This window comes from Urocitellus parryii, chromosome 3 (genome assembly GCF_045843805.1).
Source record: "Urocitellus parryii isolate mUroPar1 chromosome 3, mUroPar1.hap1, whole genome shotgun sequence".
Lineage (NCBI taxonomy): Eukaryota > Metazoa > Chordata > Mammalia > Rodentia > Sciuridae > Urocitellus > Urocitellus parryii.
In genome coordinates this window covers 203992471-204013868 of record NC_135533.1, presented here as the reverse complement: position 1 = coordinate 204013868, position 21398 = coordinate 203992471, and the positions used below count along the sequence as shown (strand labels likewise).

Below are 21398 nucleotides of genomic sequence, written 5' to 3'. Positions count from 1 at the left end.
CCTGGCCTCCCTCTAAGCCCTGGGTGCCCATGTGGCCACAGGATGATGGGCAGCCTCTGCCAGCATGTGCCCAGGCTGCTGCCCCCAATTCCCAGACCATGCTGCAGTAAATCGCCTGGTCTGCAGACTGGCTCAGGACCAGTCCCGGTGTGGTCAACGTGGTACTGGCCCCACTGGCACTGCCCTAGGCCTGAGCCCTGTTTTCCACAGGTGACCTGCCTGTGACACCCTCAGGTTCTCCCACCCACTGGATCCCTCCACCCCAATGCAAACACCTGGGCATGAGGCCCTGCTGAGGAACAGCCGTGCCCACAGCACATGGTTACCTGCTCCTGAACACCTCAACCCAACAGTCTGCGGCCAGCTCTCAGGCCACTCCTGTCACTCCAAAGTGGCCAGGCTTCAATTAACCCACATGTGAGAGAGCAGGAAGAGGAAAGGCAAAAGGCAGGGGCACTCTGAGGCTCCCAGGACAAGCTGCCATCAGTGGTGGGACTCTGGGCCTAGACCCTGCCGATCACCCCACCCAGGGGAAGGAAGACACTCCACGCCTTTGCCTTTGTGGGGCTGCATGGACCCACTTCTGCTCCAGGGCTGTGAACTTTACCTTGCACATGTGAGCTCTAGCAGGCGCTGCTCAGTGGGAAATCCGCGGCCTCCTAAGCTCAGAGATGCTATGACAGGAGGGTATCGCAGAGAGAGCCGGGGCCATGCCTCATCAATCCTCCCAGAACAGACACCTCAGCAGAATCCTCCTTGACACAGCTCACTTCCGGTTTATGAAAAGCTGACCCCGGGGTGGAGCCATTCATAGATCACGGGGTGGGCTGTGTGGCTCTACACGAAGGACCTCACCAGTGAGACCCCGTGCACAGGAAAGGGATCCAACATGCCTCATTCTGGCCCCAGAGAAGACTAGGGATGAGCTGGACACAGGCCGCCAGCACTGGTTGTCCCCTCCCACTCGCCAGATGCACTGCGAGCTGAGCACATTTCCCTGGAACAAGCAGACATCGGTGAGCGTCCAACTCCAAAAATAGTGCCACCAGGAAAGGAAGGAACACACTCTTCTAGCTGAGACCTGCCCCTGCCCTCAGACGTCTCCCTGCAAGGCCCCTGCCTGGCCTGCGCAGCTCAGCTGCCACACCCTTTCTGAAGGGAGAGACATCAGAAGAGAAGAGCAAAACCAGGCCGCTTCTGCTGACAGAACGCAGAAACCACACGCCGCCCCTCGCCAGGGAGACCGACCCAGGAAGCCCTTCTCGGGGACTTTCAGGCCTCTGGTATCTTACATGGAATCTGTTCTACAGAGAGCACTTGCCCCAAGCTGAGAAAGCTCTGGAAGGCTCCCCAAGACCACCCTCAGTCCAGGGTGAGGTATCCGTGGCAGACACCAGCCCCACAGTATGACTACAGAGCAGAGGCCGAAGGAACAAGGGACTGTGGTCAGGGCCCAACAAGAACCAGTTACGGGCCCCACGACCCACTCCAAGGCAAAGACATGGAACCTACATCCCCAGGAGTGGAGGGGACCAGGACACCAAGGCTTCCTCTAAGCTGCAGCTGATCCCAACTCCACAAGGGTCATGCACATTGGCCCTTCCCATCCAGGCTGTGCATGACTGGGCTTTGTTTTCAGTTCCAAAGGTCACAAACAAAAAAGGCCAGGCCCACTGGAAGCTAAGCCAGGCTCTTTGCTGAAGCTGAGAAAAGCTCCTGGAAAGCCATGGGAGTGGCACTCAGGGTGGGAAGCATTTTGAGTCTTCAGGAGATCCAGGTGGGGGTTGGCAGCCAGGAGGGTTGTGAGTCCCAGAGCAGACACCCTTGGACTCCAGGACTAACCTCATCTTTTATTTTGTTTTTTGCAGGATACAGACTGAAACAGGGGTACTCTACCACTGAGCTACATTGCTAGCCTTTTTTCTTTTGAGAAGGGTCTCACTAAGTTGCTGAGGTGGGCCTTGAACTTGTATTTCTCCTGTCTCAGCCTTCAAAGTAGCTGGGATTACAGGAGTGCGCCACCACACCTAGCCTTTCTTCATCTTTGCCAACCACAGGACCAAGGCTAATCATCACCTAGACTTCCTGCTGATAAAATGAAGGGGCCAGAACAAAGGGACCCCAAGTTTCAGTCTGGCCCTGAACAACAGCAAGGCCTCCCAGGGGTGTGGTCTCAGCGCAGGGGCTAACACTCCAGACCAACAGCTGAGCAAGTTCTGGTTCGGGCTTTATGGGGCTGTTCCAAGTGAGCAGCTGTGTCCCAATAAAACTTTATTTACAAAGACAGATGGTGGGCTTGACTGGGCCCTTGCCCTAGGCACTACAGCTGACACTGGAAAAGCTGAAGTAACAGTCCGCATTGTCAGTGCCTGCAGCCAGCCCTGCTCGGCCCGCTGGGCAAGCTATGTCTGAACTCCTTGCTCAGAAATGACAGAGGATCTTCCCCACAGAGGTGCTATGACAGGAGGGGTGAGAGCAAGCAGGGCCAGGGGTCACAGGGCATCGGTGCCAAGCTGTAGGCCACAGCTTCCCCAGGCCCCTTCAACTCTACCACTAAGCCATGGGAATACTGCTAGTGGGAGACGCAGTCCTGGTCCTGGGAACGAAATTTTGGAGAGGACAAGAGCAGGAGGCACCTCTTGGGCTCCTTACCCTCAGTGGCTCTGTCTGGAGAGGAGACACACCTGCCACTCAGGCTGCCCTGATGCTACAGTTATCATCATCTCACTCTGGGACCTGAAATCACTCCCTCTGGATGAGGGGAGGAGAGCCCCCACAATAGGTCCACAGCAGAAAGCTGGATCTCTCCTAAAGGTTTAAAAAAAAAAAAAAAAAAAAGCAGGGGAACCTCCCCATCCACACTGGCCAGTAAAGGAGACCATCCTGAGCCCTCTGGGTCCCAGAAGACAACACCCCCACCAGGAAGGGCAGTGTGAATGGGTGGCTGCCCCCACCTGTCAGCCAAGAGGCCCCCCTCAGATCAGCCTAGCCTGGACTGAGGCGCTGACCCCATGTTTCCAAGGAGAGTGCAGGTCACATGGTGGCTGACATATGCACACACATGTGCACAAGCACTCACCTCCCCTGATTAGAGGCCCCGCTCCTCCCAGCAGTCAGTAGGTGGCTTCTGCCCACAGGATCCCAGGAAACCTCACTGCTCCTGCTCTCTCTCTCCCACCTTCACCACCGCAGGGTCAGGCCAAGGGCAGGAGCAGGGGCAAAGGCCAGCCTGCCCAGTACCCCCCAGTGGGCAGCACCTGACCTTTGAGGTGTCCAGATTGCTTCCTTGCAGGAAGAAAGCCCATCTTCCACAAGTGTTAACTTTTTTTCTTTTTAAATACACTTTTTAGTTGTAGGTGGACACAATACCTTTATTTTATTTTTATGTGGTGCAGAGGATCAAACCCAGTGCCTCACATGTGCTAGGCAAGCGCTCTACCACTGAGCCACAAGCCCAGCCCCGACAAGCGTTCTCTTTTTCCCCTACAGTGCTGGGATGGAACCCAGGACCTGTACACGCCAGGCAAGTGCTCCACCACTGAGCCACACCCTGGTCATCTTAACAGTTATCTTTTTCCATCTTTTTTTCAGGGGTGGGGAGCAGTTACTGGGTATTGAGCCCAGGGGCATTTTATCACTGGGCTACATTCTAGCTCTTATTTATTTATTCATTTATTTTGAGACAGGGTCTCACCAAGTTTCTCAGAGCCTCACTAGGTTGCTGAGGCTGGTCTCAAACTTTGATCCTTCTGCCTCAGACTCCCAAATTGCTAGGATTCCAGGCATGGGCTACCATGCCCAGCACAACAGTTAGCTTTGTGTGAGTGTGGTACTGAGGATGTAATACTGGGGACTGACCTTGACCACTGAGCTACATCACCAACCCTTTCCATTTTTTATTTTGAGATAGGGTCTCACTAAGTTGGTGAGGCTGACCTCAAACTTGAGATCCTTCTGCCTCAACCTCCTAAGTAGCTGGGATTTATAGGTATGTGCCACTGTGCCCAGCACAACAGTTATCTTTCAATTCCACTTGGGACACAAAGAACTAAACTCATAAAAGCAGATTTTGCTCTCAAAAGAGATGTGGCCTTAGGACCTGCAAGGTGGGCCCTGCCCCTTCTTGAATCTTTAGGACCTTTGGCTGGTTGGGTGTCCCACCCTGCCAGACTCAAGAGATAGCAAGGGGCTGTGAATAACTGGGCCAAGGCTAAGTTACCCTTCTCCCCTCCCCACAGGTTCTCCAGGACACCCAAGTGCATCTTAACCTTCTCTATTTAAACACACTTGCATCCTGGTACTGGGCTCCACATGCGGTCCTTACAGAAGTAGGACACTGTCACTGTCTTCTCCACTTCTCTTCGCATCCACTCCAGAGTCAATAAAGGGCCCTCCATGCCCCTGCTTCTCAGTTGGTTCCAGGTGATTTTCCTTAACACTCTCCTTCAGACGTGACCTGAAGTCAGCCAAGCTCACCTCCAGCATGGGCACCAGCATCCCCCATCCCATGGTAGCTGTGGTCAGGGTCTTTGTCACCTGCAACCATACTATCAGTAGGAGCTGAAGCCAGTCTCACTCACCCCAGCATGTGACTCCCAGCATCCTTCAAGGGAAATGCCTCCTTATGATGACTCTTTTCATAAGTATTTAGAAGAGTCACAGGACCAGCAAGAGCAGTGACTTGGGGAAGAACACACTCAAGGAAAGGACCACCCAGCTGAACCCTGATCTCTCCATGTGAAGAGAGCAGGATTAACCCAGGGCTTTCATCACCAGCAGCACCTTAGTTTCTCAAAAGCTCCAAGGCAGGCTGAGCTGCTCCAGGCAGCCTGCGACAGAGATGCCTAAAGCCCACTGGGAAGCAGTGACAAGAGGGCTGTCACTAAGGCCCTCCCCCTGGTCTTCCCTGCACCTGATGAGTACATCACTCACCCACCTGCAAGGCTGACTCAGGGTGACCTAGGCAAACCCTCCATTCAGCCGAAGACCTTGGCAACGCTGTCCAGTGCACCCACAGTCCAGTAATTGCCTCTGGGCTAGTCAACACCAGTGCAATCGGGAAACATGGTATCCAACTGCTCCTCAGCAAAAGATGCAATCCAAGACTGGCCATATCTGTCAAACCCACCTTCAAACTGCACATATGAGGACCCCTGCAGGAACTCAGGACGTCCACACTCTGCAACAAAGGCAGCAGCTCAGAAAGACCGGCTCACCCACAACCTACTCCACACAGCTTCCACCTCAACAGCAACGACACACCCGTCATGGACACACCAGGGCTCTCTGATCCTCGGCAACCACTCCAGAGCTGCCATCGGCATATCTTTCAGCCCTGCAGAAACCCCGCATCTCTCACTGAAAACCCCAGATCAAACATCACAACCAAGCCGACTAGGTCAAGACCTTCACCCACATAGCCAGCAAAAGCCAACATCAGAAATGTCCACCTCCTCCAACCAGACACAGGCAACTTCCCAAATGCCTCCCACATTTGAACCCTTATCCAGTCCCCAGGTACCATCCCAGCTAAGGCCCTCAGAGCCTCTATCCACAGCCTCCTCCAGCCTCCCTGCCTCCCACCTGGCCCTTCCTGACCACACAGCCATCCCCACCAGAGCCAGAACACATCCTGGAAGCAAATGCACAGCAATCACAGCCTCCCAACTCCACCCAGCGATGAGCAGTCATGCCAGGCCTCTGCCTGCGCCAGCCTCCCCAGGGCAGCCCCAGCCACAACTCAGTGCATCTGTGCACCTCCACCTCAGGAAATGGAGCAGCCTGTCCCAGCATCCAGAATGACCAGGACATAAAAATGATCTACGAATAGAGACCTCTTAGGATCCAAACCGTGTGGAAGACATAGCCATTGAAAAGTAAAATTTGGGGGGCTGGGGCTATAGCTCAGTGGTAGAGCGCCTGCCTTGCATGTGTGAGGCCCTGAGTTTGATCCTCAGCACCACATAAAAATAAATAAATAAATATAAAGAGCCCGTCTCAAAACAGGAAAAAAAAAAAAAAGCGGAGCTGGAGGAAGAGCTTAGCAGTAGAGCACTTGTCTGGCATTTGTGACCCTGGATTCCATACCGAGCACCACCCCACCACACACACACACACACACACACACGCACGCACACGCACACGCAAAGTTTATAAGGACAAAAAATATTTCTCTAGTTGAGGAAGAGACAAAAAGACACAAATGATGACAACTCAGTATAAGACAGAAGAGAAAGGAAATGAGATGCCATCGCACTTGCCTGGGGCAACAGGACCAGTGCTTTAGGTTTTCTGCAAGCCTCTAGGCTGAGCTACACTCTCATCCAGTTTAAAAAAAAAAAAAAGCTTTCACACACGTGGTTTTTGTGGTTGTTTTTGGACACAGGGTCTCACTAAGTTGCCAAGGCTGCCCTTAAATTTGTGATCCTCCTGCCTCAGCCTCCAGGGTCGCTGAGATTACAGGTGTGTGCCATCACACCCAGCATGTGTGGCTTTTAAACAGCAGTTCAGTGATTCCACAAACTTCACCTGGACTTGAGAACCTGTCCCTCCCGAGGGGCTGGGAGTCACAGTCCCTCAAACCTGAGTGACTCAGCCAGGAGCTGCGTCTCCACTTGGCCAGGGAGGTATCCAGCCCTGGAGGATATAATTAGCATTGGGTCCTGGTGTGCATGGCCACTTCATGTGGAGACAAGTCTCTCTATGACACTTTCATTCAGTGGAACAGTCTCCCTTGGGATGGCTTACTTGGACACCAGTTTTCTTTTTTCTCTTTTGTTTCTCTTAATTAAAAAGTAACAACATATCTGCCTGTCATCACTGTCTGTCATTCAAGCACCTACAGATCAGAGGTCATTTGGGGTCACTGTTCTAAGTGTCCCTTCAGGCTATGTGGCTGACTGCAGAGATGAGATCACACAAAGCCCAGCTGCACAATTCACAGACCAAGGAGAAAACAGGACAAGGTAAGTCATAAAGACAGAGTCCTGGGCGTGAGGCCCTAAAAACAAAAGAGGCCAAATCCTACAGGCAAAGTATTAATCATCAGTCTGACCCCTGCTGGGCCACATCAAGCAGGGCTGCTGTCCCCGAGGCCCAGATTCTGAAAGCCAGGGGTCTCCTGGGTTTCTGGCTTGAGCTAAGAGTGGAAAAGCGGTCTTGTTTTTCAAGTTGGCTGGTTCCTCCCTCAAGGTCTCCTGGCGATGTCACAATCCTGGTATGATGTCAAAACTGCTTAAAGGGTGATGAACTCTGGCCTCCTGATGAGTCAACAGAGGGTGGGTTTCCGTGAGCAGCCTACTGTTTACACACAATCACCGTGGCCACAGCCAGGCAGCCGGAAGCTTGGTCAAGGGTCACAGTGGCCAGGGTGGTGTTCAGCCTCCCTCTGTCTCTCCCGCACCCCCAGCCCCTCTCCTGCACAGACAGCCAACCTCAGCCTCAGGCTGGCTCCATCCTACAGCAGCACCTTAGGGGAGGAGCCCACCCCACCCAGAATCACCTGGCGCCCACCTGGAAACACACGAGCAAATCGAACCCAATGACCCAGCAAGCGGGAGACACAGGCTGCCATGCTCCTGATGCCCTGTGCCAGCCCACTCCACCCAGCCCATCCAGTCTGGCCAAAGCCTCACGCCATGAAACCTGGGTTCTCGGCTACTTCCCAGCTGAGAGGTCCTGTGAGGTGACTCAACCTTCTAAGCCACTGCCTGCCTTTTCCTCACCTGGGAAACAGGAACTGCTCACATCATGGACCTGACAGGGACAAAATGAATTACTCGGGCAGCACAGCCAGTGCTGGCATGGGAGTGGGACATACACCCAGATGCAGGTGGTCATCTATCATCTTTTGGTTTTCTCCAGGGACAGGGCTCAGAACAGTCAAACTACAAAAATTTTGCACAGCCACTCATGTCATCAAGGTTTGTGGCCTCTGTGAGGGGGTGGGGGGTTGTCAAAATGCTGGTGTTTCACTAGCACTTGGTCCCACAGTATGACTCCCTTCAGAGCTATGTGCCCTATAGCTCAAAACCCACCCCAACCCCAAACAAGACTGGGGCTAGGGCTCCGAAGAGGCAGCTGAGACACGAGGACAGTGGAGTGCCCTCAAGCAGGTGAGGCTGCCTCAGAGTCTGACATGCCCCTAACATAAAGCAGGAACCATAAGCTAGTGTTCCCCCCAGAGCTTGGAGATGATGGCCCTAGGATTATTAACGAAGGCCTCATCTGAACAGCAGGATAAAGCGCTTCCCTGCTCAGGAGCACGTGGGCACCCCCCAGGAAGGGAGAGACAAGCTTGGCCTCCTGGACCTCCCCACCATGCAAAGGGAATGCAGACTAAATGAAGACTCCTCCTGCCACCAGTGCCCAGGTGGACGTCCAAGCAGTTCACCTACTTACTAGCACGCAGCAGTCGCCAGCATAGCACCGGGGCCTCCCAGGACAGCTGAAGGATACTGGCTGCAGGCCCATGGAACCTGGTGCTCCTTCACACTTGGACAGCACCTTGCAGCCCCCCTACACCTTTACCAGGCCCTGACTCCAAAAGAGTGTGCACACCAGTGCCTGGGACTCTCCAGCCACTGACCTCAACTCTGTGTCATCTCCTATGCCCACCTGGGGTCCCTCACCAGCATTTTGCCCTATTTTATTTCCTTTCTAGCACTGTCCACTGATGAATCTTTCCTCCTGATTCCTGGGTGGCTGTTTATTATCTATCTCTTTTTTTATTATTTTTTTTTAAGTTGTAGAAGGATAGAATGTCTTTATTTTGTTTGCTTTTATGTGGTGCTGAGGACCAAATCCATTGCCTCACATGTGCTAGGCAAGTGCTCCACCACTGAGCTACAGCCCCAGCCCCTATTATCTACCTCTTGATAATTCTAGAATATTGCTGCTGACACAAGGCACCCATCTTAGTCCCTGTGGGCGTCTAGCCCCTGAGCAGTGGCCCTGTGCTGACCAGACACTCCATCAAATTGGGTGAGAAGAGTGAGCCCAGGCTCATCTCCCACCAGCTCTGCATGAATCTCCACGAGGGCCCAGAGCAGGAGACAGCGCTGGGCAAGAGTGCCAAGAGCTGAGAGCTCAAGAGGGCTCAGGGTATGCTGGGGCCTGAGAGAAGGATCTGAAGCTTGGAATGGGGTTAAATACTGGCACCCTCACGGTTCTGAGAAGAAGGATCTGGAGCTGGAATGGGTCAGGAATTCACTTGCCCAAAGTCTTGTGAGGCAGGCAGGGCCAAGATTAAAACCCAGACAGTTTTGATCTCCAGCCTCAAGGACCCTGCCTGGGCCCTCAGTTATTCCCAAATATGCTCCCCTCCACCAAGGAGGTCACCTGGCCACAGAGACCACTCAATTCCCCTAGTGACAAAATACAACCCGGCAGATAGAGGCAGATCCCCCTGGGGAGGTCACTTCCTCAGGGTCACCAGGGGACACTTCTCTGAGTAGGCAGTGACATTATTCTGGAAGGATGAGTTGTATACCACTTCCTCTCTCTGCTCTCCTGGAAATAACCCAGCAAAGTCAAAAAAGAAATACAGAGAAATGGTAACCTCAGAACTACTCAGGATTTTATAATCAAAGAGAAACTTTAACCAGTCCAAAATGGGATGGAAGGACCAGCCATTACACGTATTGCTAAATCTCTACCTGCCTGGCCACCAGGCCTACACAAGAGCAGCTCAGACTTCAGACCTTTCTGGGGAAAGAAACCACCGTAGATCCTTACACAAGGCTGCTCAAAGGGCTACAATGAACAGTTCATGGAAAGACACAAGGAAAGTTCCACAGCGAGTTCCTGTCCAGACCCTGCCACACCTGAATATGTAAATATCTTTTTGCAATTAAAAAGTTTAAGTAGGGGGCTGGGGTTGTGGCTTAGTGGTAGAGTGCTTGCCTAGCATGCATGAGGCACTGGGTTCGATCCTCAGCACCACATAAAAATTTTAAAAAATAAAGATATTGTGTCCACCTAAAACTAAAAAAATATTTTTAAAAAAATTTTTAAGTAGGGGTAGGAGGCGCAGCTCAGTGGTAAGGGGCTTGTCTAGCATGCACAAGCATGCACTCCCAGAACAACAACAACAAAAAATTAAAACCCTACCACAAGTTGCTATTGGCAAACCATATAGCCTCAGCACCAGAGAACAGTAAATCCTGGCTGCTAGTTGACAGAGATGGGCACACAAGGTTTTGTTAACAAATATCAAGTTCTTTAAGTTGCCTTCCCCATGCCCACCATCCAAAGCCAGCTAAATGAAGGCTCTTCCTGCCACCAGTGCCACAAAAAGCACAGGAGCTCCTCTGGTCTTAGCTCAGTCCAGTTCACTGCCCAAAGCGTAATATTAAATATGAAAGCTTCCATGCCACTTAATTAACCAGTCATCTTTCAAGAAAAACACAAACTTGGATCTCCCCAAAATTTAACCGAGCCAATCAAGTTGCCCTAGACAGCTTAGAGAGTTATCTGAGGGAACCCTTCCTGGCTGGTCAACACACTACTATAAACAGCCCAGATGGAACAAGCTCAAGACTCTGCAGTTAACTTCACCTTCACATACAAGGAAGACCCAGCTTAGTTAGGGGATGTAACCTATACCCGAAATTAAAAATAGCAGCATGATGGCATGAGGCAGACGCACAGGCAAGCCTTCCTGACAGGGGACTGGAACGAGTGAGGGCAGCTTTGGACAGAAGGTGGGGCTCTTGGTCCCAGGATCCCAGAAGTCCGAGGCAACCAGGTACCAAGTCCATCTTATTTACATGACTCATGCGCTCTCCCCCAGCTGTTTCTGGGAAAACCTGCCTTCCTGCAGGACAAGTCAGAATTGCCCAGGGGAGCCAGGCAAGGTGGTGGTGCACGCCTATAATCCCAGCTACTCAGGAAGCTGAGGCAGAAGGATTGTAAGTTCGAGGCCAGCTGGGGCAACTTAAGGACAGCCTGTCTCAAAAAATTTTTTTTTAAATAATAAAAAAGAGCTCAGGATAATAGCTCAGTAATAGAGCGCGCCTCAGTTAAATCCCCAGTACCTTAGGGGGGCGGGGGGGACTGCACAGATAAAAAGGTTCCAGGCTGCAATTTCACCAGGAAGAATAGCCCAAGATGGTCACTGGGCAGCCACTGCCACCTCCTGAAACCATCATTAAATTCTCCTCCTCACCTGCAGGGGCGCCTTAGCCTCGTCTTGGGGAATCTTTTTGACAAGGGTAGAAGGAGCTCTTCCAAAAAGATGAAATCCCCATTCTATGAAGGGGAAAACTGAAACACAGGGACAGGAAGGAAACTGCTGAAAGAAGCAAAGGAGGTGTGGGCTCCAGGACAGGGGAGGGAACACAAAACAGGGTAAGAAATTCCCAGCTTAGCTAATGGTGCTGAACAAGTCCGGGGCAGGAAGAAAGCCACATTCCTTCCTAGTTACTCTCTCCTCACCCGCCCGCGGGGGGCCCCCCCATGCTCAGTATACATAAACACACACACACAGGGCCTCCCTGAACCTGAGACAGACATCCCCCCACAACCCCAGCCGCCTTATGATTATGAAGTCCTCACTTTCCAGGAAAAGAGGTAAAGTGCTCCTTCCTTTCTCTCAGATCCTAATCACTGGGGGATCTGCAACTCTGATCTGGGCACAAGACAGAGGGTGCCCATGACACAAAATGAAATGGGAAGAGGCAGACTTCTGATCACGACTCCAGATGTGCCCCAAAGTTAGACCTGAAAGAAGGTACACCCAGCAGTCTCCCCACCCCCCAGCCAGGTGGCAGAACTGAAAGACTCCAAACTTCCCCAGATGGGCCCAAATTGGCCAGAGAAGTTTGAGAGTTAACCACCAGGTATGGTGGCCAGAGCCTCCTTCCAGGTCCACCAGGGTTTCCAAGACTGAGAAAAACACCGCGGGGGGCCAACCCCACACAACTACCTTCAGGAAAACATCACTGCCTCCCTAAACATTTTCACCCTCCGATGGTATCCAGAGACAGGGTCATCGGAAAGCGCCAAACACAGGCCCCAGGTACAGACACAGCCTTCCACCTAGATGGAACAGGCCCCCACAGATGCCCGGTCAGCAGCGCCCCCTGACCCACCCTGCCTGGGACATAGAAAAGCTGCTTCCCAGGAAGACACACCAGTCACCCCCACCCAACTGCCCCTCCAGGTGTCCAGACAGAGAAGCCCAAGTCCCCACCACCACACCAGGCCAGAAGAGCACCGTCCTCTCCCTTTCCCCACCAGGTGGGCAGACCAGTTCCTGCCCAGGTACCGGGCGGGCCAGGAAAGGCCCCGGACGCCTCCAGGTGCCAACACTGACGCCCCTCCCGGCCAAGTTCCGGCCCCTCGGCCGCCACGGACTGTCCGCCGGTATCGCCTAGTAGCACCTACGAAGACCGCGGTTCCCGGCGCTCCGGGCTGATGCCGGCCAGGGACACCGCTGGCCCAGGGACCTGCCAGCAGCACGCTGGACCCTGCGCTCCCCGCCAGGGCGCCGCGGTGAGGGGCGCGCGAGGCCGGCCCGCGCCCCGACGTCCCCGACAGCGCACCGGACCCCACGCCGCTCACCTGGCTGGCGCGGTAGCTCTCGAAGGCCTTCAGGGCACTGTCGGTGAGCTTCACGTGGAACACAGACACCTTGCTGCCGTCGCTCACCCGCCCGCACGACAGCCCGTAGCTCCGAGCCTCCTTCAGCGCCGCCATCTTGCGACCATCCCTCCCCCGCCCCCCCTTCCCGGCTCCAGCGCCGGCGCGACGGCCACGCCCCGCCCCGCCGCCCTCTGACGTGCTACATTATTCATGAGATGCGGCTGGCCACGCCCCACAAGAGCCCAAGAAGCTAACAGTCGCTCTCGCACAGTTCGCTGACGTGCTGCATTATTCATAAGACATAAAAAGCAACGCCCTCTACGGGCACAACAAGGTTCATAGTCTGCGCCCCAATGTTCTGCATATTCATAATATGCTGAAGGTCCCACCTCTCCAGACCCTAGAGTAGGCCACTTCCGTGCATGAACTCCGCCTTGACACGCGCACCCCTCCAGGCCCTGCCTCCATATGTATTATTCACGACCCTGACTCCTCCGGGCGCGTCAAAACCCCGCCCCCAGCCTCTGACGTGATGCATTATTTATGAGATCTCTTCGGTCTTCCGTCTTTGGCTTCTGTTAGGAGCCGCAGCGAGGGCGTGGAGGGGGCGGGGACAGCGCAAAACACGTGGGAGGCGGGGGCAGATGCTGGCCAGGTTAGTGGGCGTGGCTATGAAAACAAGTCGCGCGATGGACGCTGGGTTCTGCTGATGCGGCTTCTCTTAAGGTGGGCTGCTGGGATTCCAGGACCTGAAGCTACTAGAGGGTTGGAAGAAGAGGGATCCTCTAAACTTTGTTTATGAAAAGAATAGACTGTAAAATGATAAAATACACCATCGCCCTGAGCAATGGTGGAGTACAGCTCTATTTCTAAGCAGAAAAAAAAGTATACAAAATATAACTTGGTAGGAAAGTCTTTAAGTGGTTGTTTTTTTTGTTTTTGCTTTTGTTTTTGTTTTTTTTTTTTTTTTTTTTTTTTTTTTTTGCTTATGATTGTTTCCTAGGGCTGGGAACATGCCAGGCAAATGCTGTACTATGGTCCTAACCTCCAGACCTAGGCTGTTTTATATTAAAAAGTAGTTATCTATTTAATGTGTACAATTCCACTATACAAAAATCAATATATAAAAACCAGTAACATGCCTGTAAACCAATAATGACTTTGCTGAAAAGAAATTAGGAAAAATTCCATTCACAAGAACCTAAAAAAAGAAACCCTAGGAATAAACCTAAACAAGAAAGTAAAAGACCCTCCACAATGAAAATTATAGCACTGAAGAAATTGAGGAAGACACTAGAAAAAAAATGGAAACACTTCCTGTGTTTATGGATGGGCAGAATTACATTGTTAAAATGGCCATATTACCTAAAGCAATCCACAGATTCAATGCAATCCCCACCAGCATACCAATGGTATTCCTTACAGAACTTTTAGAAAAAATAGTCCTGAAATTCATTTGGAAGAATAAAAAAGCCCAGAGTGGCCAAAGCAATCCCTCCCAACCCCACCCTCCACCCAGGGTTTGGACACAACACCTCACACATGCTAGCCACGCACCCTATTATTGAAGTACACATCCCCTAATTGGCCTGCCAAAACAATTACAAGCCATAAAAACAATGCTGGAATCGTCACAATACCTGACTTCAAATTATATTACAGAGCTCTAGTAATAAAAATTGCATGGTACTGGCATAAAAACAGACAATAACATAGAATGAATAGAAGACACAAAGATAAACCCACCCAGAGTCATCTGATTGTTGACAAAGCACCAACAACATACATTGGAGAGAAGAGAGTCTTTTTAAAAATGTTGCAGGGAAAGCTGACTATCCATACGTAGAAGAATGAGACTAGATTCTTATTTCCCACCCTGCACAACAGTCAAATCAAACAAATCAAAGACCTAGAAATTAGATCAGAAACTTTGAAACTGGTAGAAGAATACATAGGGTCAACACCCAAACAGGGAAGTGCCGGCAACAACTTCCTCAATAGGACTCCTGAACTCAGGAAATAATGCCAAGAATTAATAAATGGGATAACATCAAATTAAAAAACTGCACAAGCAAAGGAAATATTTAAAAGCAAAAAGAGTCCACAGAATGGAAGAAAATTTTTGCTAGCTTCTCTTTTGCTGGAGAATTGATATTAAGAATATATAGGGAGCACAAAAAACCTAACACCCCCAAAATAATAATAACCCAGTCAATAAATGGGGTAATGAACTAAATAGACACTCCTCCCAAAAGGAGTACAAATGGAGGATTGGGGTTGTGGCTCAGTGGTAGAGCTCTTACCTAACATGTGTGAGGCCCTGGGTTTGATCCTCAGCACCACATAAAATAAAATAAAGATGTTGTGTCTGCTGAAAACTGAAAAATAAATATTAAAAGTTCTCTCTCCCTCCTTCCCTCTCTCTCTCTCTCTCTCTCTCTCTCTCTCTGTCTTTAAAAAAAAAAAAGTGATGGAGACATGGCTCAGTGGTAAAGAGCCCCTGGATTCAATCTTTAGTAAGGCAAATAAATAAATAAATAAATAAAAAGAATACAAATAATGATAAATGTTGCTGAAGGTGTGGGTAAAACTCTTACACTGACTGTGAGATTATAAATCAATCACCACAACCACAGTGGAAATCAGTAAGAAGTTTCTTTGGAAGACTAGAAGTGGAACCACCATGTGACCTAGCTGTACTGTCCCTCGGTATCTATCCTAAACAATTAAAGTCATTATACCAGAGCAATACATGCGCACCCCTGTTTACATACAGTAATAATGTCTGTTTCATTCTACCATCTGTCCTATGCCCACATCCATCACTTCCCTCTACCTAATCTAAGGTAATGCTTTTCTTCCCTAGTGCCCCAGGCCTGTGAATTAGCATCTCATATTAGAGAAGACAAATGGCCTTTGGTTTTGTGGGATTGGCTTATTTCGCTTAACATAATATTCTCCAACTCCAACCATTTACTGGCAAATGCCATAATTTCACTCTTCTTTAAAGCTGAGTGATACTCAATTGAGTATATATATATATATATATATATATATATATATATATCACTCTTTTTTTGTGTGTGGTGCTGGGGATTGAACCCAGGGCCTTGTGCATGAAAGGCAAGCACTCTACCAACTAAGCTATATTCCCATCTACAACTAAAAATTTTCTTTATCCATTCATCTATTGAGGGACATCTAGGGTTTGTTCCATAGCCTAGCTATTGTGAATCGAGCTGCTATAAACATCAATGTGACTGTGTCACTGTAGTATGCTGATTTTAAGTCCTTTGGCTATAAACCAAGGAATGGGATCGCTGGGTCAAATGGTGGTTCCATTCCCAGTCTTCTGAGGAATCTCCATCTGCTTTCTGTAGTGGTTTTACCCATTTGCCGTCCCAATAGCAATGTCTGAGTGTGCCTTTTTCCCCACAGCCTCACCAACATTTATTGTTGCCTGTATTCTTGGTGATTGCCATTCTGAAAGGGATGAGACAAACTCTTAGAGTAGTTTTGATTTGCATTTCTCTGATTGCTAGAGATGTTGAACACTTTTTCATATATTTGCTGATCAATTGTATTTCTTATTCTGTGAAGTGTCTGTTCAGTTCCTTAGCCCATTTATTGATTGGGTCGTTTGTTTTATTGGGTGTCAAGTTTTTTGAGTTCTTTATATATGCTAGAGATTAATGCTTTATTGGAGGTGCCTGTGGTAAAGATTTTCTCCCAGTCTGTTGTCTCTCGCCTCATATTATTGTTTCCTTTGCTGAGAAGAAGCTTTTTCATTTGAATCCATCCCGTTTATTGATTCTTGAATTTACTTCTTGTGCTTTAGGAATCTTGTCAAGGGAACCAGATCCTGGGCTGGGGATGTGGCTCAAGCGGTAGCGCGCTCGCCTGGCATGTGTGCGGCCCGGGTTCGATCCTCAGCACCACATACCAACAAAGATGTTGTGTCCGCCAAAAACTAAAAAATGAATATTAAAAATTCTCTCGCTCTCTCTTAAAAAAAAAAAAAAGGAAGTCAGATCCGAGGTTGACGTGGTGAAGATTTGGGCCTATTTTTTCTTCCATTAGGCTCAGGGTCTCTGTCTAAGTCTTTGATCCACTTTGAGTTGATTTCTGTGCAGGGTGAGAGATAGAGGTTTAATTTCATTTTGCTACATATGGACTTCCAGTTTTGCTAAGCATCATTTTTTGACTAGGCTATCTTTTCTCTAGCGAATGTTTTGCTTCATCCCTTTTTAACAACTGAATACTATTCCATTGTAGGAACCTACCCTTTTTGTTTGTCCATTCATCCTTGGAGGAACATTTGGGCAGCTTTTTCTCTTTCTATTTCACTATTATGAATGTTGCCTCTTGACCATTCACGTACACAGGGCTTTTTTTTTTTTTTCTTGGTTTTATTTCTGTTTTTTAGCTTAGTTTTGTTTTGCAGGGCTGGGGATGGAAGCCAGGGTCTCATGCCCACTGAGCTGTACCCCCAGGCCAGACGTACCTGTTTTTGTGTAGATGGGTGTTTCTCCTTCTTTTAGTAATAAGCCTTGGAATGGGATTGCTGGGTCATATGACAATTCTACGTTAGACCTTTTGAGGAGGTGCTTGTTTTCCACAGGATCTACCCCGTTTTGTCCCTCTTTCATTTCATGTTTATAGGCAGCAGAAACTGGAGACCAGCCCTGGCCTGTCCAGGGCACAGAGCGAGCACCTCCTGGACTCGCAGCCTCCCAACCTGTGGACACCTCCTGGGGCTTTTCCATTTCACTGGTCACAGAGGGCGGTTCCAGAATGAAATTTTTGGTTTTGTTTTGTATGGGGGTTTTTTGTTTCATTTTTAAAAAATATTGTATTTAGTTGTAGTTGGACACGATACCTTTATTTTATTTGTCTATTTATTTTTACGTGGTGATGAGGCTCAAACTCAGGGCCTCGCATGTGCTGGGCAAGCGCTCTACTGCTGAGCCACACACCAGGCCCCTTCTGTTTCTTTATAGGATGAAGATTTTGAGGTGAGTGAGGAATACAGTTCAAGAACCTCTCTGCTCTTCCAGAGGATCTCCTTAGTTCTGTGCCTCCTCCTCTGCCCCACAGCAAACCAGCACCTTTGCTCATTACCCCGGCTGTCACCGCTCTCCTGTGAGACCGTGTGACACTCCTAGTACCCTTTTCAGGTATTTGTCGTTAATATCCTCGCTTACAAATGGAGAAACCGAGGCTCGGAGGAGTGAGGTATAGACAAGCTGGGACTTGAACTTGGAATCTTTCTGATCCAGAGCCCTCTTAAATACTCTCCAGCCTGCCTCCAAAGCCAGGGTCCCTTTTTATGTAGGCAGCCTTCCACATCCCCAGGTTCCACATCCTAAAATTCAACCAACTGTGGATCAAAAATATTTGGGAAAATAACCATTGCATCTATACTGAACACATGCAGAATGTTTTTTTATTATGAGTCCTTGAACAATCCAGCACAATGACTGTTCACCCAGCAGTTACTTACATTGTATTAGGTATTGTAAGGAATATAGAGACGATTTTTTTTTTTTTTTTTTTTTGGTGGTGGTGGTGCTGGGGATTGAACCCAGGGCCTTGTGCATGCTGGGCAATCACTCTGCCACCTGAGCTATATCCCCAGCCCTAGAGATGATTTTCTTTTTTTTTTTTTAATATTTATTTTTTAGTTTTCAGCGGACACAACATCTTTGTTGGTATGTGGTGCTGAGGATCGAACCCGGGCTGCACGAATGCCAGGCGAGCGCACTACCGCTGAGCCACATCCCCAGCCCCTAGACATGATTTTTTTTTCCATAGGCAAATTTTTATTAAATCTTCAAGGAACAAATATTACAATTGTATTTTTTTCTTTCAAGTCCCTCTCCCCACCCCACCCCGAGATGATTTTTAATGTATACTAGAAAAGTCAAGTATGGTGGTGCACACTTGTAATCCCAAATACTCAGGAAGCCGAGGCAGGAGGATCGAAGGTTCAAGGCCAGCCTTGGCAGCCCAGTGGTAACACACACCTGGGTGTTCAATCCCCAGTACCAAAAAATAAAAATAAAAAAAATCCCTCCCCAGCAGAGTGTCTGGCATGGAGTAAAGATGCTCAATAAGGGAGTGAGGTTATGGCTCAGTGGATGAGCACCTGCCCGGCATGTGTGGGGCATTGGGTTCAATCATCAGCATCACAAATAAATAAATAAAGGCCCATTAACAACTAAAAAATATGAAAAATATATACGTGTGTGTTTGTGTGTATGTGAATGTGTGTATTGAAACCCAGTGCCATACACCTATCATCCCAGCAACTTGGGAGGCTGAGACAGGAGGATTGCAAGTTCAAAGCCAGCCTCAGCAACAGCGAGGCCCTAAGCACCTCAGTAAGACCCTGTCTGTACATAAAATACAAAATAGGGCTGGGTTGTGGCTCAGGGGTCAAGTGCCCCTGAGTTCAATTCCAAGTAACAACAACAACAAAAAAAAGTGCTGAGGCTGTAGCTCAGTGGCAGAGCGCTTGCCTAGCACATGTGAGGTACTGGATTTCATCCTCAGCACCACATAAAAATAAATAAATAAAATAAAGGTATTTTAAAAAAAGAATTTTGAGTGAATAAATGACCTCATGCAATGCTCACGATCCAGCTATAAGGCAATCCCTGGGACCAGCCTGGGGCGATGCTGACCCAACAATCCCCTGTCTGGGCCCAGCTGTTTATCTGCAGAGCTGGCGCAGGTCAATATTGGAGCTGGTGGGGCTACCTGGCTCTGGAGGGTCACAGAAGGGCAGGGACAGGGCAGCGGGGACACAGGAGTTCTGTAACAAAGTTTCAGAGGGTGGAGCCAGCCAGGCCGCTAAGTGGAGGAGAATGTGGGAGGAACCCCTGGACGCAGCTGGCCAGCTGGCTCCCTGAACCTCTGTGAATTCACCTGGGAAGACAATAGCAGTCACAGTCTGGAGCCAGGTGTGGTGGCACACACCTGTAGTTCCGGTTACTCAGGAGGTGGCACTCAGGAGGGTCCCTTAAGCCCACACGTTCAAGATAAGCCTGGGCACCGGTCTCCGTGGCCCAAGCCTGTAATCCCAGTGGCTCAGAGGCTCAGGTAGGGGAATCGCAAGTTCAAAGCCAGCCTCACCAATTTATCGAGGCCCTAAGCAGCAATTCAGTGAGAGTTTTCTCTAAATTAAATACAAAATAGGGCTGGAGATGTGTCTCAGTGGTTCTGTGCCCCTCGGTTCAATCCCCAGTACCAAAAGAAAAAAAAAAAATCAGCCTGGGCAACATAGTGAGACCCCATCTCAGTAACATCAGCCGACATGAAGTATTTAACATGCAGAAGGCTTCGGGATCAGGGCGTGGCACCTATAACCTCCTGGCACCTAAGACCTCCTTGGGGTAGACCTGGCTGGTGACTTGGATCCACAGACCAAACGGCAAAACAGACTTGAAGAGTTGAGTTAGGGATGCGTAGCCATGGGCTGCACCAGTCCAGTCGGGTGCACTCTGCACTTTACAGTTGATTCCCAGTGACTCCCAGAGGGACCCGAAGGGACCAGAGCTGCTCAGTGGTAGAGCAAGTGCTTAGCATGCTCAAGGCCTTGGGTTGGATCCCGGGGGGGGGGGGGGAATGAAGGAAAATAAGGGACAGTGTAGGAGACAGGACAGAGCACAGGGTGGGCTGAGGGGACAAGAAGACCCAAGGGGCAGAGCCGAGCCCAGAAGAGATGCCATGTAGTCAGCTGTTGTTTCATTTACTTACTTATTTTTGGTAACAGGGACTGCACCCAGGGGTGCTTAACCACTGAGCCACATCCCCACCCTTTTTTATTTTTATTTTGAAACAGTGTTTTGCTAAGTTGCTGAGGCTGGTTTGAACTTGGGATCTTCCTGCCTCAGCCTCACAGGTCACTGGGGTTACAGGCATGTGACGCTGTGACAGCTTGTATTTTTTCAATGCAGTATTGGGGATTGAGCCCAGGGGCCACAGACCTAACCCAGACACACCCCACCACCCCATTTTCTTTTTTCTTTTTCTTTCTTTTTTTTTTTTTTTTTGCTGAGGCTGGCTTTGAACCTCCTGCCTCAGCCTCCAGAGCTGCTGGGATTAGAGGAGTGTGCCACCATGCCCAAGTGGCCAGCTGATTTTTGACAAAACTCCACAGTCACAAGCTAGGAGAAACAAAGTCTTCCCCACAGACTTTTCAAGAACAAATGGAGAGGGGCTGGGGTTGTAGCTCAGTTAACGAGTATTTGCCTCACATGTGTGAGGCACTGTACTGGGTTCAATCCTCAGGACCACAGAAAAAATAAATAAATAAAATGAAGTTATTGTGTCCATGTACAAACACACACACACACACACACACACACACACCACAAATGGACAGCTCTATAGACACCAACCTCAACCCTAAACTCACACCACAAATATTACTCAGGGATGGGGACGGGGCTCAGTGGCAGAGCGCCTGCCTGGCATGCAGAGTCCTGGATTCCGGCGCCAGCACTGCAAACAAAACCTGAAACATAACGTGAACTCAAAGTAAATCATAGGCCAATCTAAGCCACAAAGGGTTGCAATGTCTTGAATGCCCCCCACAGTGCAATGTTGGGAAGAATCCTCAAGTTCCTACATTGATGCAGGGGGCCCTTTGGGGAGTAATTAGGATTAGATGGGGTCATGGTGGGGCCCCTGCCTTGGTTTTGTTAGAGAGCAGAGTTGGCAGGTCTGCTGCCTCATCATGCAATGTCCAGCGCCAGTTACCAGGCAAGGGGCCCTTGCCAGATGCCAGCAGCATGCTTTTGGACTCC

The 21398-nt window shown here is 49.7% G+C and overlaps 1 protein-coding gene across 2 annotated transcripts in view; it reads right to left on the bottom strand.

Annotated features, from left to right (window-relative positions):
• The window catches only part of Ell (elongation factor for RNA polymerase II), a 63285-nt gene extending 50579 nt beyond the window's left edge, over nt 1-12706 (bottom strand). The window contains exon 1 of one of the 2 annotated variants that reach the window (XM_026389780.2): nt 12565-12706. In XM_026389780.2, coding sequence (XP_026245565.2) covers nt 12565-12699 — 135 coding nt within the window. In that variant the 5' untranslated portion in view covers nt 12700-12706. Of the gene's footprint in view, nt 1-607; nt 948-12564 lie in introns of those variants that run through there. The other variant, XM_026389781.2, reaches the window with a different exon arrangement.
• Nucleotides 12707-21398: the final 8692 nt, after the last annotated feature.